Here is a 24,848-nt window from a genome sequence, read left to right as displayed (position 1 = left end):
CTAGTGGAAGGTGTCCCTGCCCATGGCAGGGGGCTGGGCTGGGATGATCGTTGGGGTCTTTTCCAACCCAGGCCATTCTGTGATTCTGTGATTATTACATGGTCCCCAGAATCCCCATTCTACCCTACCTGTACCATAGGACATTGCCATCCTAAAACAATCCCCAAGACCTTGTTTCTGTTTTGCAGACAGCAAATGACAAGCAGTAACAGAAGCAGATACATATTTACATCCCTAAAGCACACTGCATCTGCACAAAGGGCAGTGTCAAGGTTAATGGGTTAAGTTTCTACCTACAGCTCCCTAAGCACACAAACGTATCACAGCTTCTATTAATACAGGCACACCTTCAAAAGAATAATTTATTGCAAAATTGAGAAAGACATCAGGAAAGGAAATATATAGACTCCAGAATGCTGATGTTCTGACACCCTGCAAATAGCTGTCATGAGTGGTTTGAACCTGGATTTCTTGTGATATTAAATGGCAAACTGCACTCAGTGTCCTAGATCTGGCTCTGCTGCACAGCACAATCTCTGGACCCAAGTGCCCAGCCACTGTAGTCTTAGCTTGGGATTGATATAATTGATGTAATTTGCTAATTTAAACATAGATTCCATCACAATGAACAGTGATTAAACTAATGAAATATAGGTACAAGGTAATCAACATTTTTAGACTCTCAAGAGGCAGATTTTTAAATTATACTCCATGAAGGTAGTAGGACAACATTACTCACTTCAAGCTCCTCTATATGCTTTAATATTTGCAGCTGACACAGAAGACAGAGCAACCATTTCTGCTGCCAAAAGTGAAAATGAAAATCTAAAGGAAAGCAGCAGTAGCAACACTCTTGGCAGGACTGTAACCTGAGAGGTCATCAATTCCTTTTTTCAGGACAGAAATGATTCATCCCATTACTCCCACCCAAAAGTCCATCATCCTCTACAAGCAAAGCATTTCAGGCACTACATTTATTTTGCTATGCAGGTAGTATTATACACCATGAAAAAATGTATCTATGCCTTATCTTTGCCATCAGGCTACAAATGTTTGTGCCAAGCACCAAGCAAGATCCATCTTTCCATTAAGTGTCTCCCGTGCTTCAGAGCCAGGACCTACAGCAGTGAGTCAGTGCAAGCAGGTGACTTTTTGCCCTGCTCTCAAATAATTTCTGGGAAAAGTGATGAGATGAGCAGTCTTAAACATGAGGGTACCTCTCCTTCCCTAGGAAAGGGGTTGGGGTGGGCAGGAGCAGGTCTTTGTCACCAGAGCTCATAGAATCAGGAAAAGACTCCTAAGATCATTGAGCCCTAGCTGTGCCCAATGCCCACCTTGTCCCCCAGCCCAGAGCACTGACTGCCACATCCAGTCATTCCCTGGACACCTCCAGGCATGGGGACACCACACCTCCCTGAGTAGCTCCTTCCTATGCTTAACAACCTTTTCCATGAAGAAATTGCTGCTGATGTCCAACCTGACCCTTCCCTGCATAGCTTGAGGCCAATTCCCTCTTGCCCTGTCTGTTGTTCCCTGGGAGCAGAGCCTGACTTCCCCTGGCTGCCCCCTCCTGTCAGGGATCTGTGCAGAGGCAGAAGGTCCCCCTGAACCTCCTTCTCTCCAGGCTGAGCCCCCCCACAGCTCCTTCAGCCACAAGACTTGCTCCCAAACCCTTCCATGCACTCTTGCTCCCAGTTTCTGTCCCTGAGGCCACCAGGATTCACTCAGTGCAAGGGAAGCTCCCTGGCAGACACGTTCCTAGCTCCCATTTTCCCCAGGGGTTCCATCACCTCTGCTGCACAGCAGCTGTGCCAAAAGTCTGCCCTGCAAAGCAGCACTCTGGACAGTCTTGGGGAAAAAAAAGGTAAAAAAGAAAATGGTCACTTAAGACACAAGTTTTAAGAGAGCCACACTAAAAGAGAAGTTGCACTAGTCTCTGTCTTGAGAGCTGAATCTGAATGAGCACCCCAGATTTATCACAGTGCATAATAAGAATAAAGACACTGTCACCTGCCTGCACACAGGTCTCCATGGAGGTAAAGCCAGACCTGCCAACACTTGGCTCCAGCCACATCCAGACTGCCCAGAGCACTGAACAATGCACATGGATACAGCTTTCTGACCCACCTGGTTTCCCAGAGAGCCTTCCAGCCCTAGGCTGTGTTCCTCAACAAGGCAATGCAAAGAAAAAGTAACTGCATGTGGGGAAAATCTTCTAAGAACTCTTAATATGTGGAACACGTGGGTGAAAATGCTCTGCCTTACCAAAGAGACAACAGCATTAACTCCTGAATCTTTAACAGCACTGACAGAAAAGTAATTGCTGGCAATTTTAATCAATCCAGGATGATTTGAACTCAGTATCTTTGAAATATGAAGCTGGCATTTCATTCATTATGTGATACTTAAGTTAACATCCATTGCAATTTAAAAAAAAATACCATTCTGGCTACCTGAAACTCATTAAATACTTAATCTTAAGAGGAAAAAAAAAAACCTGCAAAATAGAGGTTAGAGTTTGCATTACTGAGATTTCTTAACTCATGCTATGTTTTGCAACCACAGGTATGAAATACAATAGAAAATAAAGAGTGAGAGGAGTCCAGTCCTAGAAGAAATATCCACAGAGATATACAGGCCCCATGGAAGGTCTGCTGAGTTCTCCAGGCACAGCCATCTCTCCATGTCCTCACCAGGGCTGAAGCCTTAGTTCATTACTATTATCCTGGCTCTCAAAAAAGGGTATGCAGGAGTTTATCACAACCCAACAGCACAAAGCTCTCAGTCATCACTTCATACTTTCAACTGCCTTTTTTCCAAGCACCCTGAGGTACCACACTTATTTTAGAGTTGTGTCCTAAATAGATGAAACAATGGGGAAGTTTGGCTGAGGTCACACATGGCAAAGCACATAGAGCAGCCACAGAGAATCCTTCAAAGTGAGGTTACTGTCACCAGATTTCTGAACCAGAAAGTTTATATGATCACACCATGGGACCACCACAAAATTTCTTGTACTAATTATCCCTCTTAATATCACTATTTGAGGGGGCAGAGAATGAAATCTTGGGGTTGAAAAAACACAAATTCTAAGCAGATCCTAAGCAGGGACACCTCCCACTATCCCAGGTTGCTCAGAGCCCCATCCAGCCTGGCCTAGAACACTTCCAGGGATGGGGCAGCCACAGCTGCTCTGGGCACCCTGTGCCAGGGCCTCAGCACCCTCACAGGGAAGATTTTCTTCCTCATATCCAATCTAAACTTGCTCTGTCAGTGTGAAGCCATTGTGAAGCCCCTGTCCTGTCACTACGTGGTTTTATAAAATAAGTGATTTGATCTTTCTGGATACAACTCTGGCTGAGCCCTACAATGCTCTAACACATGTCTGAGACAGCACTGACATTTTAATAAATACACTCCATTTATATTTGAAGAAAAATACTCAACTGGAAGGAAAAAAAAAAAGAACTCTTGCATTTGTTTAATTTTAAAAAGAGACATCTGTACTTCTTGTTCAGTGAAGTGCTGCTCATGATCCTCCAGCCAGAAGCACCAAAATCCACAGCACTATTTAAAGCAAGTCTGCCAATTTAATTATTTGCCACAGAAAATTACAGGGAGGAGGGTAGAAGGTCTCTTTTGGTAAGAAATTCAAGTTTCATGTCTCTAGACTGAAATTTTCACTTCTCAGGAAAGAAACATGACATTCTGAGCAGAGGAGATGCATTGTAGGCTTCAAGGGTAAAAAAAAAATCACAACAAATGCATAAAAATCCTCATGGGGTCTGGAAGTGGGAGAGCAACACTTCTGAAGGAACAGGACAAGTATATTTGTGCCTGCGCTATTTGTCACCACATTCCTTTGGAAGATTTTTTTATTTTTTGTGTTTGAATGGAAAACAACCAGTAGAAGCCCATTAAAAAAAATCTATAGTTAAACTCCATTTGCCTAACCATCAGCTAAAATGATTGACTCACTTTTTTAGGATACACCTGCTTTTCCCCTCACTATAATAATGACTATTTGAGAGGAGTCACTATGCTCACACACATTTGAAAGAGACCTTTGGCTGGATTCATCAATCATCTCCTCACACACAAAGTTTAAAAGTATCAAGAACTCTTTTTACTTTTTTCAGTTGTCCAAGTTATGAACAGGAATCAAAATGACCAAGCAATGTTTATATGAAGCGATTCTGGTTTTCACAGAATGCACAGAAAACTTAGCAGAGAATGGGCTGTCAAATGCACATTTTTAACAGAGACATGGATGATCCTTGTAATAGCTCCTTCCTCCTGGCAGAAATATTTTTAAAACAAGACTCAAGGTTCTCTATTTGAACTGGGTGCTAACGTGTATTTTTGTTTTGGTGAAGGCTTTGTTTCTCATGATTAAACAATCTCTTCTCTTATTTGTATTTAAAAGCCAATTCTTTGTCATTTGCAAACAGTTTGAGTTTAAAAGAAAATAAAGCAGACCTAGATAAAACTCATAAAAGGTAGTATCAAGTGTTCTTTAAGATCCCAGTGAGAGATGATTTCACTCTCTGGAAACTTGTAACTGAATAGTTTTATGTCTGTCTTGAACAGAATTCCAGCGACCCGCCCTCCAGCTAAGGCAATTCCAACTCCTCCTAAGTTACAGATACAGACAATTTAATATCCAAAGTTATATCCAGCTGATATTATTCTCTCTTGCATTCAATAAATTACATACACATTTTTGAAAATAAGCTCTGTTGGGGCACCAAATGAGACAACTTTCCCTTTTTCTTTCCTTTTGTTTTAAAGAATGAGGGGGCATTTGAGACTGAGATTTAACTTCAATCCAAACAGAAATTAAAAAAAAAAAAAAAAAAAAACAAAAAAAAAAAAAAAAACCAAAAAAAAAAAAAAAAAAAAAAAAAAAACAAAACAAAACAAAAAAAAAAAAAACAAAAAAAAAACCAAAAACCAAAAAAACCCAAAAAAAACCTCCACCACAACCAACCCCCAAAACCCTAAAATTCTTACTTTGGGTAGTCATTTCCTGTTCTGCAGTGATGAAGAGATTGGGCAGCAGGGGAAAGGGAAGGAGCTCACAGTGCAAGAACAGGTAACACAAATGTTATTTATCAGGAGTACAGCCCCAGAGAGAGGCTTTTTACTGGAAGAGCTCCAATTTCTAAGGAATTAAGGAGCATTAGCCAGGCAAGTTTTAGTGACAGAATGCCATGGCCAAAGGATTAGACACTGGCTATGGAACAGAACCTCTTACAAAGGCTCATAGCCCAGTATAACTTGATTTTTTAATGCTAAAACAGCCCCCGAACATAAAAAAAGAAAACAAAAACAAACAAACAAAAAACCCCCAAAACAACAACAACAAAAAAAACAAACCAAGAAACTTTTGTATCCTGAAGTTATTGAATTTTCATGATATGGGGGAAGAGTTGTAAAGTGCATAGATGGAAATATTTTTGTTGCTTTTATCACAGCAGGAGATCAGGAGACAGGACCCTGCATTTGATCAAGCGACAGCAAAAGGCACTTTTTTAAAAGACGAGAAATTCCATTTAAGGACAGCACACTCTGACTGCCAGGGTGAGTGAACACTGCTGCAGCCAGGTCTCCACCCTTGTGCACATTCAGAACCCAGCTGCCCCTGGTCCTGAGCAACCTGCTCTGCCTGGCCCCACTCTGAGCAGCAGAGTTGGATACTGTCCAAAGGTGCCTTCTAACCACAGCTCTGTACTAATTTTGAGTTTCCTCTTTTTAAAACTGGACAAAGCTTTATTTTTCATGTGTCTAGAATAGAGGCAGCTTCATTTGTCCATGAGAAACTTCTTAACTATGGATGTCTTAATCCAGGTATCTTTGGCTTGTGCTTTCCTCAGTGGATATGGCTATAAAATAAGCCAATTTTCAGATATTCCAGACACTGCACTTCAAGAAAATAATATATTTCTTGCAATTCACATTTCAGGCTCAGTGAAGAAGACTGTGTTTTGTGTGTTGTATGCTTTAAGTCAAGGACCTAGTAATAAACTGGAAGGCACAACAAAACAAAAGGAGGATCTCACAAACTTTACAGACAGACAAAATAATCCTGAGTGCAGCCAAGTTATGTGACTGCTGAAGGAGCCAGACAGCAAAGTGGAAAATCCCATCAGAGCCAAGCGAGGAGGAAGCCAACTAAGACTGGCTACTTTCCACCACCAAATGTCAGGTGAGAGTTGGAGGGATCCATTTTCATAGATTCCCATTCAAATTCAAGTGACAATTCCTCCTGGTGAGCTGGGACCTAGAGCCAAATCACAGGGGCAGCCAGATGGTCCTGTCCTGATGAATGGCCTGGCAGGAGGGCTGGGAGAGCCCCCCTGCCAAAGACACACAGGTGTAATTTATATGGTGCTTGATACTGTCCTGGCTGTCCCAGCAAGAGGGGAATTGCTCTGGGGGTTTTCTACACAGGCTGTTTGCCTTGGGAAGGAATTTCCACAGGATTATCTTGATTTGGCTCCGGTTGCAGCTGAAATTTATCTCAGCATGGAAGCAGTGTCGCCTGTCCCAGACAAACTGGTGACGTGTTACAGAAAAGGAAGTCTGCAGAGCTGACAAAACCTGTGTGTGTTTCCAAGGCTGAGGGAGCCTTTAGAGAGTTCAGGCTAATAACTGAGGACACAGAAGAAAACCCAAGGAGAAATTACACAGGACAACATTAAATTCCTGTCTAGAACTGGGAGTCTGACATTTCTGTGGGAGAAGGCAAAGGAGACAGAATGAAGGGATATGGAAAACAAAGTGAAGAACAAAAGTATCACAACCACTTCATTATTTCTAAACATGTATCACTTAATTATGACTAGAAAATGATCAGAATTGTTGCTCAAAAATTTTGAGAATGCTTCTCCGCAGGCAGAAAATAAGATATGGAAGGAATTGATGAACCAATTACCATTAAACAAAAAGCTGCAACTAAACCAGTAAAGAAAGATTTAACAGTTTAACATCAACTACAAGATTTGAGAGACAAACTGACTTTCTACAATTTTTAAATGAAGCTTTAAAAGCTATTTGGTGCATATAAATAGGCACATGCTAGCATTTTGTTCAAATCTTCCTGAAGTATAAAATAAATAAATGTCAGTCTTCCACTCCATCAGATATAAGTAGATGGAAATTATGTTTAGAAGTTTAACATTTAAATAAATAAACATCAATTTCAGAGAAATTGACTTTGTGCTTACAGGGAGAATACCTTGCTGACATCCACAGATCTAACTTTCTATTAGAAAATCATTATTTTCAAACTGAGTCAGACTGCTTATACAATCTTGCAAAACTGCTGGCACACTGAAAAATGCAGAGGCTCACCTTTAAACTCCTCATTTTAGGTAAAACATAGGTTTTAAAATTAATAGTATTGTTTAATAATACTATTTATTAATAGTATTATTATATAGTATATAGTGTATAGTATTATTAATAATACTATAATATACTAAATTTAAATAGTATATAAAGCAAATGATAACATTTTAGTGAAGAATAGGTATCAGCATAGGAAATACTGATGGGGTAAGGCTGAGGCTTATTCAGGATGCCCTTAATCACCAAGAAATATCTAACAAGACTTTCCCGTGGTGGAGCCTGAAAGATTTTATTTTTCTCTTCTGAACTGCTCAGCAAAGGGATAACAGTGTAAAGACTGCCAAGTTACCCTTTCATGAGCAGTGAGTTATGTGGCATGCAGGAGTCAGAGGAGACCCTGAAGGATCTATTTCATTGATCTATACTATTCCCAATATAGCTAAAGATACTTACAGTGGGTATAATTTCAACAAACTTCATTAGCCAACCAATTATATTGAACTGCCAATTATATTTTTGAATAACCAGTTCTGTTTTCTTTGGTACTCAATATTGACAGTTTAGCACCTTCCTTAGTCCAGGCTTTATTTACAACAAGCAATGACAGCATAATTATTATTATAGAGAGAATAAATTTTTACTGAAGGGAAGGTTATAGATTTCAAAATGTTTCTTTTCTGTCTTTTCGGTCTCTCTCTGGCAGGTGAAAAATCCAAGGCTACAAGTTTACACTGCAAGATTATCCCACTGTGCACTGCATTTTCTGCTCTGCTGGTACCCAGTGCTCCCCCACCTCCCCTGGGTTTAGCTTCACACAAAAAGCTTCACCCCACTTCCCATCTGGCAATACTCACCAATGGCCTGAGCAAGGGCTATCACAACTTCCTGGCATGTTGTGACTTCGGTGACCCCACACACGATTCTCTGCACTCCATCCACCCATACTTTGAGCTCCATGGTTCACCAGATCATCCAAGAGCCATGAATGCAAACCAGTCAAGTCATTCTTGCAGCTGCACCACAGACATGCAGCTGACTTCCTGCAGCAGCTGGAACAGAGAAAAATCCTGGTCTTAGAACAAAGAATCACCGATTTGAAAAGTTAACAACTTCACCTTGGCATCTATCGGGTAGGAGAGCCAACACAACCTCCTTGCTTTGGAAACAACAAGAGGAACCACACTTTGATGCATTTGGGGGGCAGAGTGGCTGGAAAGTGCCAGCAAAAAAGGACAGTGGGTGCTGGTCAAGAGCAGCTGGAGATGAGCCAGCTGTGCCCAGGTGGGCAGGAGGGTCACTGGCACCTGGGCTGGGCCAGCAATGGTGGGGCCAGCAGGAGCAAGGCAGAGACTGTGCCCCTGCTGTGGGCACTGGGGAGCCCTCACCTCAAATCTGTGTCCAGTTCTGGGCTTCTCACTTCAGGAAGGACATGGAGGGTCTGGAGCATGTCCAGGGAAGGGAACAGAGCTGGGGAAGGGGCTGGAGCACAAGCCTGATGAGGAGCAGCTGAGGGAGCTGGGAAAGGGGGAAGGCTCAGCCTGGAGAAAAGGAGGCTCAGGGGGAACCTTCTGGCTCTCCACACCTCTCTGACAGGGCTCTGCTCCCGGGGAACAGCCTCAAGTTGTGCCAGAGGCTCAGATTGAATATCCAGAGGAATTTAATAATGAAAGGTTTGTCAAGCACTGGAAGGGGCTGCCCAGGGAGGTTTGTATTCCCTACTGCTGGAGGTGTCCAAGAAAGGACTGAATGTGGCACTCAGTGCTCTGGGCTGGGTGACAAGGTGAGGATTGGGCACAGGTTGGACTTGGTTTTCTTATTCAACCTCAATAATTCTATGGTTGCATTCTAGGATCCCGTGCTATAACAATGTCTACCTCTTCTACAGACTTACCCAAAGCTTCATTACAGTTTATTTCCTGAAATTTTATGAGTTGCTACAAAAGGAGCACCCAGAGAAAAAACACTAAATAAACAACTCCAGAATAAACTAATAACAGTTTCCAGTAAGAGGTGCCCCTACTCCTTTATTTGCTGCCTGAAAGTTTTCAGGGACTAGTAAGTAGGTTTCAGTATTAGTTCAATAATTTCTAGCAGGTGGAGCTGCAGAAAAACAAGAGGGAAACATTTTCAATTACAGCCATCTATGAGAGTCCAACTTTTGTCTCCCTGCAGAAGCAGCTGAAAGTTCCTATTCCCAAAAAACCCATGCATTTTGTAGCAGAACCCAGAGAGCAAAGTGAGCAGACAGATTGCTTCTCTCTCCCTCTAAAACAAAAAGATGCATTAGGGAAAGTGTTCTAGGGGTTGTTTGACCCCTGCCAGCGCTGTGCTGGCTCTGTGAGGAACCAGATGTTGTCTAACATCTTTTCCTAGGTTTTTCCATAGGCTCTGCAATGATACTATGCAAAATATTTTGTAGTAAACTCACTAAAATTTGTTGTCTTCAAAAGATAGAAAGCTCCCTCAAAAAAAAAAAAAACCAACAAAAAAAAAACAACAAAAAAACCCCACCAAGCTACCAATAATGATGATTAAATCTTAAAAAAACCCAGAAACTAACAAGAAAGCAAACACCCCAAAACTACCTATAAGCTAACCAACAACAAAAAACCAAACTCAAATAAAGAAAACCCAGTGAGACAGCTGGGCTGCTTAGGCAGATACAGGGAAAATAAATAATGATAATACAATAAAAGAAGCTCATGTACTCAGGTAATCCCATATGGATAAAGGGATAAAACTAAAGACAATATTTTTGAAGAATTAAGTACCAGGAAAATGGGTAACAGAGAGATGGAGTATAAGAAGTCTGAAAATTAGGGGAGATTAGTGAAGACAGGCAGGGTGGGGTTACACAAGAAACATGGAATCAGATGATGCTGATGGATTGAACAGAACTGCACCACATGGAGGCAGAAATGGTGCAGTGTTCACATTTGCAGTGCAACCAGAGCTGCTTTCTCCTGGGGATGTGAACATCTCTTCGTGCATCTAAAAGATGCACCACTGCAGCCCCCAAGCTAGAGGGGAAAATGACTTCCCATCTACAACCAAACAGTTCACCCAGCAGATGACAAACACTGACACAGGATGCAGAGGACACCTGGAAGATCCTCACCTGACAGACTGGGGTAGCAACAACCTCAGAGCCTGTTAGAGCCCCACCACGCCAACAGGATGAGCATTAGCAGAAAAGCACTAAGCAGTAAAGTCAAGCCAGCAAACACCCCCAAAATACTGCCCAAAGCTACCTGTTCAGGAGTATATGTAAAGTTTGTAAGTAAAACCAGATCTCAAATAGAGTTGCATATTCAATAGAAAAGTGATTGCTTTTAAGAATATTGACATATATAGAAATAGTCTTTTGAGACATGAACAAGAACCTGAAAACCCAAAGATGTTTTGATAAACATTCTCCCACATAAAGCTAGGCAATTCAAAGAAAAATTCTATCTGCACAAGCATTAACCATGTACAAACACAGAAACACTTCACTCAGGTTAACACCACTTCAGTGTACCAATAAACTAAGCAGAAGAAAATCTTTTACCAGCCTGTAACATAGCAGTGACTGAGAAAACACCTCAGAGGCCTCATCAGTGACCTCTGCTATTTATTCTTGGACCAGTTGTCTTCACAAATAAACAGACCTCACATTCCAAGCCCAGCTGTAAGGAACTTTATTAATTAACTTAATAACTTGCTGAGGGTTGAACAGTTCAGATTTCCTGGCACCGACCAAGCCATCTCTCCATGTGACAACGCACACGTCAGCAAAGCATCCGACAGCTCTAATTGTTTTTCTGTCTGTCAACATCCAAAGTATTATCTCAATTTAGCAAGCCAGCAAATGCATTTTTCCCCCAGTCAGCACACAATGTTCAGTCTTGTGTTCAGTGCAGATCGGGTTTGGTCATTTGTTTTCCTACAGTCCACCTTTAAAAAAAGCAAAGACTAAAGAGAAGCATCATATAATAAGGAAATATTTGCTGACACTTCCAAGTTTGAAGAAAGCATTCACCAAAGCTGCAAATGATCTGGACAAAGTGCCTTTGAATCAGTTCAAGCTCAGGGGAAACATTCCCATTCATTTCTTACAGGACAAATAGTTTTAATAGACCAAATAAGATTAAGAATTTGTGGTACGTGCATCCCTCAGACAACAGGCAGGGCTGAATTAAAGGAGTGTGTTAATGAAAGGGCTGCCCAGGTGGAGTCCCCATCCCTGGAGGTGTCCATGGAACACCTGGATGTGGCACTCAGAGCTCTGGTTTAGCTGACAAGGTGGGGATCAATCACAGGTGGGACTCAATGATCTCAGAGAGCTTTTCCTCCATGGATTCTGGGATTCCACGAGCCCCACAAGAGCTCACAGATTCCCCTTTGGGGACCTGCCATAGGAACATACACTCACATCAGAAATGTAACACCTCTGGGCTGAAATCACTGTGTCTCGTTAAAGTTTCTAAGCAAAGCTCATCTGTACTAAGTTAAACAGATCTAGGACTGGTTTGGTTTCTAGGATTGTGCAGTAGAAGTTCACAGAGAGGTCTGGAAACCAGAAAATTTTCTGGCCACGTGCTTATTTCTGCTTCGCAAATATAACTCTGTACCACTGTTTCGTTAGTCTTTGGTTTTCCTTCATAGGTATTCTGTTCTTTACCTGCTCTTAGTTAACTTTCATACCAGTAAAAGCTGATTTGCCTCCCCACTGATGGTCATCTGACAGCTCCAAATATATTTCTCAACCTGAAATCTGTGCCCATAATGCACATTGTGCTTTTATCTTTGAGGAGGCAAAATAAGCCTTACTTCTAACACTGTGCAAATTTCTTTCTGAAACCAGTGGAAGGGCTGGGGGGGAAAAAAAAAATCTCACTTCAGGTTTCTCAATCCCATGAGTTCAAAACCAGTTCACCTTATGCATATTAATTTCAGCAATGACTGGGAACAGGAATGCAAAACTAATTTAGAGAGGCATGCAAGCCAAAGCACGCCTGTGATCACAGCTTTTCCCCAGTTTGCCAGCCATCAGCTCCACAGCCACACACAGTTGTGCTTGGAACCAAGCACTGGAAATCTGGCATTCCACAGCTACTTCCTTCCCCCACTCCTCCATTACCTTGCCTGAAGCTTCCTCAATTACCTTGTTTACCATGCATTAAGCATTTTCCCTAAATTCCCCTTTTATCCTAATTGGCAGATGGTATCGCACTCTTTCAGGTATTTGTTCAGTTTTTAAGTGTGAAGAAAATCCAGCATATATACACATACACACACAAATATATATACAGCATATATATGTGCTACTATTTAGCTACCTCTCCACAACTCGTTTGTAGAGAAATATAGAAAAGGCTGAAGCTTCACAAAAGACAAACAGATCAGACTAACTGCAAAGGACATTTTTAGCATTTAAGAAGAAACAATATTCCAGGCAGATGCTTGCAAGACATCTTGCCATAAGCGTTAAGTCACAAGGAAACCTGAGAGCTAAAATCAAGATGCTGATTTCACCTCATTTCTACTTTTTACAAGGCTCACACTGCCTGGAAGCGTTATGCACCTCAAATCAGGGCTAAAATCCTGCTGCAGCAGAATTTTGACCAACCAGTTCAGTGACTTTCTGTAGCCCCAGCAAGTCACCAGCATGTTGTTCAGTACACTTGAAAGGCAGGGTGCTTTCATTTGTAATTAGCAATAACCAAACATCATTTGGAGTTTGGCATTTACCCTTTATTTTTCATTCCCTGTGCACTATGGCCAAGTTGTGCTCCTTGTTTTTCCCTACTATGACACCAGGTAGGGCCCTGGACAAACAGGCAGCTTGTTCCACCCATGCTGTGAGCCATTAATAACAATAATTACTCAGTGCTAATAAGGCTTGATTGGAAAATACCAAACAAACGAGCACAAAGAAGCCAGTCCAGCTACCCAGAAAGTTTACAAGCCATCCAGAAGAGCATGAACAGGGATGCATTTGGAAGGTCTTCCCAACCAGAAGAATCCAGGTATGGAGCCAAGGAACATTTTCCAGATGAAGTTAACTGCAAATAGAGAATTGGCTACTGGACATAAGCTCCCTAGTATTTACCAAAAAGCCTCCTCCTTTAGACTGATGAAGAAGAAATATCCTACAAAATATGCAGCCTCCCATCAATAAATGGGCAAAAATATTTCACGTCAGGTTCAAGTAAAAAATATGCAGTAAAAGTCTTCTGCAGGCAAAACTTCTACTGAAAGGAACAGGTTGTGGGTTTGAAATCAGCCCATGACTTTCTTTGAAAGAAGAGTGTTTACACAGAGCTTTATTTGTGGGACTAACCCTCGTGGAGGTTATTCTTTTGCTATTCCAGAAGAATGCTCTGAGATAATAAGCACTGCTTGAAACAAATAAACCAGAGGTCCCACAACCACGACGATGACAGCGTTGAGAACAAGCTTGAGAGAGAGTTTAGGACCAAGGAATTTTCCTCCATGAGACTGGCCTAAAGATGTTCTGACATCTGTGTCAAACAGGCCAAAATCCTGATGCCACAAGTGGTATCTAAACACACACACACACGCACCCTCACCTGTGGGAGGACAGCACAGCACCAACACAGGAGTTTGCACAAGCACTGACGTGCAGCCAGCTTGGTTGTGTGTTTCTGGCAACAAAGGCTGCACGAAATCATGCTTTTGGATAACCCAAAATTCCCCAAGTCGCAGTTTCCCAGACAGATTACCAGTTGACTTCCATCCAGGAACCCTCCACTGCCTAGAACATGAACTGCTGCTTGCACTGCAGTTTCTCCTGCTGCAATACAGCTAACAATTTGGTGGGAAAAAATGAGGGAAAGAAACATTGTTCTGAAGCACGGAATGCTACAACTGGTATTTTGCCTAATTACAGAACATTTCTGACCTCTCCCTGAGCTACAATCTCTCCTTGAGCTGCAATCTTTACAGCACAGAAAAAACAAATTGTCTCTTCTCTTTGTACTGGTGAGAATTAGCTAGAAGGAATTAACTTGTTTTCTTTTGGGGTTGGAGAAGTGAGAGGAGGAGGTAAAGCATTCATCCACACTTCTTGTCAGCTCTTACAAAGATACACTTTGTTAATGGCAGCTACTCAGTTATTACCTGAAATAATTCTTCCATCTTGAAAATTTTTTTTTTTTGGCTTCAGCATTTTAATTCTAATACTGATCTCTGACTTCAGCAAGTGTGTTAAGCCTTTAGGACATGTTCCTGCACAGTGTTTTAATCTAAATCACATGTGACAATGTGAAGAAACCAGAGACACAACTTAGTAAAGATTTAACTGCAGCACAGCACAAAGCATTCATCCAACCTGGGATACAGGTGATGATATAGGACAAACCTTCACCATTATTAAAATTCTGTGTCTAAAATTCTCATGGCCTTCATAGAATAGTGAGTTCCAACCAGCTGTCACAAACACAGATTGATGGCTGCAGTGATGGTGCTCCCATCAATCTGTAACACTTTGTATCTTTGGAGCTACCAGGCTTGACCCAACTGTGCTGCAAAATATTTTCAAATCCCCACAAAATACTGGAAAGGCAGCAAGCCAGCAGGTAAGCCAGGGAAACAGATGGCTTACTAAAGTTCCTTTGTATTTGGTCACTGCTGAGAGCACAACCTTGCATTTTTAACAGTAAGTTTCACACTCTTGCACTTGAATTAATCAACAGGAACAACAACTCTGAAATTAATACTCTCCTTTCCCTAAGATTAGATATAAAAAGCATCTGAACTCCACATGGACTGTGGCATAAAACCCAAGGGTGTTTTGGAAATGGTGACAGCACTGAAGTCGGAGTTTCAAGGATCCTTGCTTCTATTAGATTCCAGTCAGAGTTTCTAAAGCAGAAATTTAAACATTTAAAACTTAAGAACATTATATTTAGGATATGTACCAGCAAATCAAAAAAATATCTGATGCAGCACTTCTTTCAGCTCTTGAGACAGGATTTACTGTGGTACAAGCACGAATTCATTTCAAGCAGGCTTACTCACTAAATCCCAACCCTGAGTCTGTTTCAGGGTTAGGACTGAAGTATCACCTTCATTTTACACACAGCACTCCTTTACCTCATTCTCTGGTTTAGCTACTAACCAACAAAGTGGCCAGTATGAAACATCACAATCCTAGGGAGGCAGGATTGAGTGGATTCATCTAGAAAGCATCATGGCAATCACTATTGTAGGAAGGGATGGATCACAGAAGTGCACAGTGGTCTGAGTTCAAAGGGACCTTAAAGCCCATCCAGTTCCAACCCCTGCCATGGGCAGGGACACCTTCCACTATCCCAGGTGCTCAGAGCCCCATCCAGCCTGGCTTTGGACACTGCCAGGGATGGGGCAGCCACAGCTGCTCTGGGCAGTGATGGCTGACAGGGAAGAATTTCTTCCCAATATCCAATCTAAGCCCACTCTGTCAGTGGGGTGTCATTCCCTCTTGTCCTGTCACTCCAGGCCCTTGTAAAGGGGATCTTCATCTTTCTGTGGGCTCCCTTCAGGCACTGGAGGGGCACAATGAGGTCACCCCGAAGCCTTCTCCTCTCCAGGCTGCACAATCCCAATTCCCTCAGCCTTTCCTCCCTGCAGAGCTGCTCCATCCTCTGCTCCCCTTGGTGCCCCTGCTGTGGATGGCTCCAGGATAGCTGGTGGCAGCACAGCAGAGGTTCAGACAGCAGCTGGGACAGATTTATTCTGTGGCACAGGAATATCCTTTTCCAGATATGTTAGCCAAGGAGCCTGCACTGCATATAAATGCTATGACAAACAGCTCAAAAAAAGACGTGCATTAAATAAACATCTCCTGATTCATCATCTCAGTTAACAGGCAGATATTTACTGCACTGTAATGTCTTCCAAAGCTGTGTAAGTATATTTGTTCCTCGTTAGTAGCAAATATACAGTGCATTTGAGAAAACAGCTTTATTACACACCACTTTATTAATAAACAGCAGCATTAGGTGGAAGTCACATCTGTACCTCTCTAATACGATCTAAATAGCGTGTGGGAGTGAAAGAAAACAGAGAGCAGAGAAATAAGCAAGCTGGTTCATTGCAGGGGAAATATTTATACAAAAGCTACAATATACACACACCTTACTTCATTCAAAGCCGCCTTAGGCCTCAAGATGCCCTGGCTTCAAAGGAGACAAAATAGGTCATTCTCCAAACTGGTTCCAAGGAAGACACAGCTCCACCCGCTCAACTTTTCCCCTCTCCCTTCACGGCTTGTCCACAAACACTCACACCCAGCTGAGGGACTGAAGACATTCATGTGTAATTGCCAATATTTACACTAATGAGGCAATGAGCTCATCTGCTCCCTCTTGGCAAGACCTGCATTAACTCTTGGTTTTGAAGGGCTGAATCTGTTCTTTACACTTCACTCAAGGCCAGCATTTGCTTTGTCATTTGACTACAGCCACCCTGAGTCTCAGCTGTCACAGAGGTGTTCCTCACACTTCAAATGTGAGCTGAGGGCAAATTCCAGGAAAAGAAAAATACAAGGAACTTGTTGCACTTCCCACATTTCAAGATATGGACCAAAACACAACACCTTCTTCCTCTGTATTGTGGTGAACCTTGCATACAAATGAGCCCATGTCTCCCCTTCCAAGTTTGCACTGAAGGATGCAGGAAATAAAATACATCCTGCAACTGAAATCTACTTAAATTTGAATTAATAGAAGTCTTAAAAGTCAGTTAAGCACATGGTTTAAAGCCATGGTATGACATGATTACTGAAATCTCACTGTAATGAAATGCAATTTCTGAAACAGAAACAAGGTGAGGAACTTCCAACTTCAGCAACATAACTGTTCCAAGAAATTATAATCTCAAAGCTTTATTCAGTGAGCAGCTACATTATTCATTAAACATTACCTAAGAAATTTCAAGTTGCCCGCCTGGCAACCTAGAAAAGTCTGCAAGACAGAACAGAACTTATTACTATGAGGAATCTTTAAACAGTTAAGCAAGATAAATGAGTGGGGGGAGCCCATCACTTTCTAAAATTTACACTTGGCTGTGCTTACTTCCATATTTCCCCAGGCACAAAAGAACTTCTTTGCTTCTTCTATTCTCTATTTATAGGACTCAGCTGGATCACTTAAGTATTTCCCCTCTCTTGACAATTGTGAGCTTAGCTAATTTTATTAGAGCAAAATGTGAGGTAATCATAACACACAGCAATAGCTTATGGGCTGAAATACTCAAAGTGTACTACTTAATTCATGGAATTATGGAACATGTTAGGGTGGAAAAAAATCCATCTCATTCCCATCCTCCTGCCATGAGCAGGGACACCTTCCACTATTCCAGGTTGCTCCAAACCCTGTCCAGCCTGGCCTTGGACACTTCCTGGGATGGGGCAGCCACAGCTGCTCTGGACAACCTGTGCCACAGCCTCACCAGGAATAATTTCTTCTATATCTCACCTAATCGCCCCCTCTTTTGGATTGAAATCCCCAAGTTTTCAGTCTCAACTCCCATAGTTCTGTGGCATTGCCACAGGCAGCTCCAAGAGAAGCCTACACCACTTTGGCCACACTGCACAGAATGGACATAGAACAAAGTTCCACTTCAGGAGATAAGGATGTTCAAGTTCTCTATTCAGCTGATAATTTTAGGGAAACTGTTACAAACTTTGTACTTTCTAAACCACTAATTCTCTATAAATGTTGCTGAAACTCACCTAAACTCTAAAACTCACTGGTAGGAATAAGAAGCGCAGATATGAACATCATAATAAATACACTTCCCCTTGGAAGTCCAATAATGGTCACTTATCACATTCATAGAAAGATCCAGCAAAGAGCTCTTCAGGAAAAACATGATTCTCTGCCAAAAAACTGACAACAATTAACAGAAGTCAGCCAGCAATGCCAATGGAAAATAGATGTTAGGTCAAATTCAATATGGCAAGGGGGAAAAAGCTTCTTTTTCCTGCTCCTGCCTTCTTTCTCCGTGGCAACAATTTTTAAATCAGCACAACCTCCTATGTATTGATTTCTGTCCGTATTTTGAGACAGCATCTATATTTTGCACTTTCTGAGATGGAGCCTTTCACTGCTGGCCATGCAGTCACAGGCTTTCATCTCAGCTCCTAATGGCTGCATCCTCCTCCTCCTCCTCACTGCACCCTCAGCAACCCCATTGAGTCCATTTGCCCAGCACGAGGATGTCAGGACAGATTTCTGGAGGCAGCAGACTTGCCAGATGCAGGCAGGGCAAAGCAGCCCTCTCTTTTCTTCATTTGATTAACTTATTTTCCCTCAGGAAGTCCTTCCACAGTGATCTCTGCCCTTCTTATTGACTTCTTGCTCAGTTTACCCAGGAACTCTTCATGGCTCACTCACCAGAGTCACCTCAGATGCACACATGGAAGTGCAACTCCTCCAAGTTACTGGGTAAATCTTTTTATCCTCCTTCACGCTGTCCCTTAACCCATTTCTGCAGAGCACCTACCAAAACACAGTGGAGCAGCAGGTGAGACCCTACAGCTTTTTGGGCTGATTGAGCTTACTCTGTTCACCTCCTGTCTCTGGGGATTCTGCTGCCTTTCAGAGAGGCCAAGACAGCACAGTCCTGCTTTAAACAGTTCCTGCAAAGCACCCAGATGATGGGCAACATAATCAAGACCTTCTGGAAGTACACTCGTCCCTCCAGAAGTAATTGTATCATCATTCCTCCTATCACAGGGAATCTTCACCATTTTTTCTGAGCCTGCAAGATGCCTGGGATGCCAGACACTGGTACTGAAGAACACAGAGTTATTAACATTGGAAAAGATCTCCAAGACCATTGAGTCCAACCTCTGACCGAACAGCACCTTGTCAACTAGGTGCCACATCCAGTCTTTTCTTAAACATCTCCAGAGATGGTGACTCCACCACCTCCCTGGGCAGCCCCTTCCAATGCCTGACTGCCCTTTCAATGAGGAAATTCTTCCTGAAGCCTTCCTGACATAGAGCCCAAGTTAAACAAAGGAACATCTCAGCACTGCTGCGTGAATTCTGTGATGAATTCTCTGGGTTATCATCACACTGCTTATGAAGGACAAAGCCCAGCTTGCATTTATCTTTGGAAGCAGAAGAAAAACCAAACCAAAACCAAGAGATCTGATTAGGACATTTTTAGAAAAACCAGGGGAAACTTACTTAAAAGCACTGCAGTATCTGTGGATGCTGTTTCTCCACAGAAACAGAGAGGCTGTGCAGTCTGGAGAGCCACTGGCAGCACTGAATAATAGACAGGGTTAAGGATTTAGAACTGTGTGAGGGAGCTCAACAAAAAGAGCCCGGCCAGTTTTCGTTGAAATAAAACGTGGCTGCTGGAATTTCTAATCTTTATTGATATGCAGCTATGGAAGTGTACAATACCAGGTAACACCAGGAGGCCAGAATGGCTTATTAAGCAAAATTACCTAGCAAGCAATCTAAATACTGGAAAGACCTCAAGGGGAAGTACCCACAAAGTGTTGCTAATCATAAAATGGTAAGCAAATATACACCTAAAACTGTGCAAAATTTAAAGCTTTAAATCATAAAGACATCCAAAACTTAACATTTAAATTAAAATTCAACTACATGAGTTCCCTCAGACCTAGGAAAGGTTATATTATAGAAATCTTATATTATTCTTTATAAAATTCTTATTTATAAAAGTACAAAGTCAGGCTTACCAAGTGAGGTAAGCCAGGCATTCACATTTCCCTTCCTATTTAGTTATGAATGACCTGAATATGAACTTGAAGGTATTTACAAGATTTTTGCAATTTGACAAATGAGATGCATTTGACTTCATTTAGCCACTATTTTTCTTCCTCACTCCAAGATATCAAATACTAAAGCATGCTTCCTTAACAACTACAATTCAAAACATAAACCTTTATTTCTTTAAAGTCCAGAAATTCACATTTTTAAACATTGTGCAACTATCCTTTGTAGGAAGCAGTCTGCAGAACTGCCAAATCTACATGGAACAAAGAGAAGAGATTGTATCAGAATGACATGCCTTCAAAAAGCTGAGTTTCTTTCCTGCCAGAGAGAGAAATGACTAATGTGCATTGTAATTAGTGCAAAAAACAGTACTATCTTCACAGTTGCAGACTGGGAAAAACTACAGTTTGATGTTTACACTGCAGTAAATAAAGGAAATATTTCTGAGTTGGGTAATAAGCACATTTTTCCTCTCAAATGTTTAATGACAGTGAATCATTAAACACCCATGAGGTGAAGTCTTCCCCATTTTGCTACTACGAAGATTAGAATTGCAGAATTCCCTAGTGATTGATGAATTAATAAAACCCAAACAAAGTTATTTTAACTTTAGAGTCCACAGGAATTGCATAATTCTGTTTTTCCCACTGTTCTACAGCAAGTGAGAAGATGCAAACCTTGCCAAAGCTTGATAAATCAATGAAAAAAAAAGGGAGGAAATGGTTTGCCTGCAACACCCAGGGCTTGGATGCAGCAACCCACATCTCAAAAAGCAAATATTTTTGAAGCAGAAAAGCTAGGGACTACTGTCTCTTCATGTAAGAGGCATTTCCACACACCACTCCTCCACCATTTATTATCAATACTTCTGTCCTTTCCAGACATCTTGTCTCCACTTACATTCCATTTTCAGTTTGCCCTCAGCTGGCAAGCACAAGATGAATCCCAACTCTGAAAAACCACTGGAAGAATTTTTTTCCCAACTATCAGACCACTGTATTTCTTCAGAAACACTTTCAAAGTATTCAACTTGAAATGCATTTCAAATGCTATTTCAAATGCAAAGAAACCATTCAGATGTGGATATAAGATCCAAGTTTTATGTAAGGACAGATTTACACAGGACTGTAAAGCAAAGGAAAAGAAGCCTTACATGAGAAATCTAGAAACCACACATAATAAAAATGTGACCAAGTGAGGAAGAGGAAAGAAATGAATGTACATGCCATGGTATCTTCAATTTCAGGTCTGCCGCCCCACCAGTCTGAACAAGTGCAACACAGACAGCAAGGAAACAAGAGGCACTTTGTGCAGTGTGAGGCTCTGGAGTGGGGAAGAGAGATGAGAGATGAAAAGTATCTCTTGTAATGCCAAGAATGCAGCCAAACTCAAGCAATACCACTGTCAAAGAAAACTTTTTTCCTGTAGTGACTCAGTGCCCAGGCAGCAGGAGAAAGGTGTGCATCCAGCAAAGCTGAGACAGGCAGGAGAAGCAATGAGAACCCTTGAGAGTATTCCTCACCTCAGCCAGAACCCACCAGCACGTCAGAGCAAAACTCTCCCTGAGCCAGAGATGCTCTCAGAGAGCACCCAGGAACTTCTCCCACCTATTAATGCCTGTCAGTAGATACCAATCAAAGGTGAAGGGCAGAAAATCAGGAGCTGAATGAATGGAGTATTCTCTGATTCATGTCCTGGGGCACTTGGCTGAAAAAGGAATTGCACTCTGCTTCCATGGTTCTGGAAGGGAGCACACAGGATTTTTAGCCCAGCCCACCTCAGGTAGGTCAAAGACATCTAAATCTTGACAAACACAGGCCACAAAACAGCTGGAGGATACAAACTGTCAGTGCTAAAAAACTAACAAAGTCTGGTTTTATTGCTTATCAAACATCCCAGAAAATGGAATATTCTGGGGATATTCCTGGAATGCAGGAAAACATGAAGTAGCATTCTGCGAGTGAAAGCTTCTGAGGTGAGCCTTAAAACAACATTTTCATCAACTGTAAGACCTTGTGTGAGTTAATTCAATTTAAAGTGTCATTAGACCTACTCTGAACTTCAAAGAAAAAGTTACATCTACTTTTGTCCACTTGTCATATTTAAAGTTTAAGTATTGAAAGAAATATTTCCCAAAGTTAACTCCTCTGATTTGATGACTTGTGCTGCCAGAGTGAGCAAGTTCTGTTCCTTTTCTTCATTATTTTATTTATTGATTAACACTGAATAAAAGTGGACTGATTTTTTTTCTTAAAAGTACAAAAATCTATTATTACTCCATGATTTCAGCTGGGGAAAAAAGTTTTATTAAAACACATACTACAAGCTGACCCTGCCTTGTGCCCCAAAGCAGACAGCAAAATAAAGTCATGTAACAACAACAAATTACATTAGTGATGCTTAAGGCAAAAAAACCAAACTGGTTTATTCAAAACAAGCAAAGGTAAATAAGTCACTCTCCCCATGTGAGGATGGGCAGGCACCATCCTGATGAATTTCCAGCAGGCAAATACCTTCTGCTCTCATACAATAAAATCATTCAGAGACAGTAACTCACACGACTTGTTTCAAAGTGACAAATAAAGGAGCGACGCTGCAGTCACCTGGCAGCCAGCCACAAACTCCCTCCACTGAAAGGAATTTATTCAAAATAGAGTCAACACCAAATTCTTAAATTTTTCAACTTGGCAGAGGTAAACCTGGCTCAACACCACTACATTCCAAGCTTCCTGGAGCTCCAGGTTAGCATACATATGTGTGTGTATGTGCTCTGGCTAAGTGTCACCTGAGAAAAATAAGAGACCAGTGTCTAAATTCTGTGTGCTGGTTGAGCCAGCAGGACTGTCCCCACAGCAGGTACCACCCCCCACACAAACCATCACACCCCTTTAGCAAGAAGCTGTTGTTGGCTGAAGGCAGCAATTAATGCTCTGGAAATGTTTGCTTTAGAAACAATCCACTGATGTGCATTAAAGAGACACGTAACATGCCTAGAATGTAGGGCTGAAAGTGCTTTAATGAACAACCCAAACCACCTCTCAAATGAGGCAACTTAAGACAAGTCTGAAGCCAGACTCTAGCCAGCACAGCATTGTGGGTGCTGTACAGATGGACAGATGCATCCACACATCTGTAGCACCCTTCAGCAAAGCTCCTCTTCACCATACATACAGTGCAGTTTCTATATGTGCATTGATTTTCTACTAGTTCTACCCTGTATTAAGGAGAATGAAAGTATCCACCCAATGCTGCTTTGCTTCAGCTTCTCCTGTAGTAAGATAAAGCTGTTGTACCTTTATCCTTATCTGTACCTCTGATACACACAGCATGGGACAAGCTGTCATTGCAGCAAATGAATAAGGCATTTGAATTTATTTCATTCTATTGGTCCCTCAGCTACTTCAGTTATCAACAAAATACTGCTATAAATACTGCATTTGCAATAGAAGGAGTGGTAAAATGGCATATACACACAGAAATGAAAAAGGTGGTGTGACTGCTATGAAAGTCTATCACTGAGAAGCTGATGTGGGCACAAAAGGCAAATCAGCTTTAAACAAGGCCTGTAAATGGTGACAAGCCAGAGAAGAAGCTGCATTCTCAGTTTTTCTCACTTGCTTCACCAGCCTCATCTACATCATAAAACAGGGGACTCAAAAAACCTCAAACCAATATGGCAAATAAACCAATGCATAATCTGAGAGTGTGTATTTTAGTCTAAGTTCTGATATTTTTCCTGTATCAAAGATTCATCATGTTGTCAGGAAAAACACCACCTGCTACTGTTTACTTTTCCTGACAACTCTTTTTGATTTTTGCTGATGTCTGAGTGGCCAAGCTGGGGACAACTCCTTACAGTGAATCACAGAATCATTAAGGTTGGAAAAGATCTCCGGTATCACAGAATCCAATCTTTGACCAAACACCATCTTGTCACCCAAACCAAAGAAGAAACATCAGTGGTTTCTTGAACACCTCCAAGGATGGTGACTTCTCCTCCCTGGGCAGCCCATTCCAATCCTTAACCAGCCTTTCAGTAAGAAATTGTTTTTTAAGTGAAGATCTGCTGCCCAGGATCATCGGACAAGCAGAGGAGCCAAGGACAAAAGCCTCCCCTCATTTCACACTCCCCAGTGACAGGTTAGCTGTGGGCCTCCCTCTCATACAGCAGGAAGGTGCATATCCATGGAGATCACACCACCACAGGAGAGAGAAACTCAGCAAGTCTGCCCAGAACACAACTGGTTAGAGAAAACACGGCACAGAGCAGGGGAACTGGGATCTCACTCAGATTACTCATCTCAGGAAAAAAGGGGGAGTGATGAACTTATGAAGGTGCTCCATCCCTGGAAGTGTTCAGGGCCAGCCTAGACAGGGCTCTGAGCAGCCTGGTCTGGTGGAAGGTGTCCCTGCTCACAGAAGGAGGTGGAAGGAGATGATCTTTAAGGTTCCTTCCAACCCAGGCCATTCTGTGACTCTAAGTTTTTGAGGTTTCAGAATGCTTTATGTGCAAGTACTTTCAGAAGAGAAAGAGAAAAGTACCTCCTCTTTCTTGGAGGGTTTTGCTGCTAACTTCTTACCTGCAGATAAAGACAGAGATGTCTGCTTATGCACAATCTGCTACTCCAGGCATCAGTGTTCACTCTGCTGATGAGGGCAGTTCCTAGAAGGAAAAAAAGAAATATTGTTATACATTAGTGAAACAAACTTCTTGAGGATGAAGTTCTACTCTCCCTCCTTCCCTAATGT

The 24,848-nt window shown here is 41.8% G+C and overlaps 1 protein-coding gene across 4 annotated transcripts in view; it reads right to left on the bottom strand.

The window, feature by feature from the left end:
• RASSF8 (Ras association domain family member 8) overlaps positions 1 to 24,848 on the bottom strand; it is a 71,211-nt gene that overhangs the window by 10,269 nt on the left and 36,094 nt on the right. For all 4 annotated transcript variants that reach the window (XM_064701120.1, XM_064701126.1, XM_064701135.1 and 1 more), the window contains 2 exons: positions 24,680 to 24,762; positions 8,208 to 8,402 (listed from right to left, as the gene is read on the bottom strand). In XM_064701120.1, the coding sequence (XP_064557190.1) occupies positions 8,208 to 8,310 (103 nt within the window). In that variant the 5' untranslated portion in view covers positions 8,311 to 8,402; positions 24,680 to 24,762. The remainder of the gene's footprint in view (positions 1 to 8,207; positions 8,403 to 24,679; positions 24,763 to 24,848) is intronic.

This window comes from Zonotrichia leucophrys, chromosome 1A (assembly GCF_028769735.1).
Source record: "Zonotrichia leucophrys gambelii isolate GWCS_2022_RI chromosome 1A, RI_Zleu_2.0, whole genome shotgun sequence".
NCBI classification, from domain to species: Eukaryota; Metazoa; Chordata; class Aves; order Passeriformes; family Passerellidae; genus Zonotrichia; species Zonotrichia leucophrys.
The sequence above is the reverse complement of the archived record's forward strand: the minus strand, read 5'-3'. Positions and strand labels throughout refer to the sequence as shown.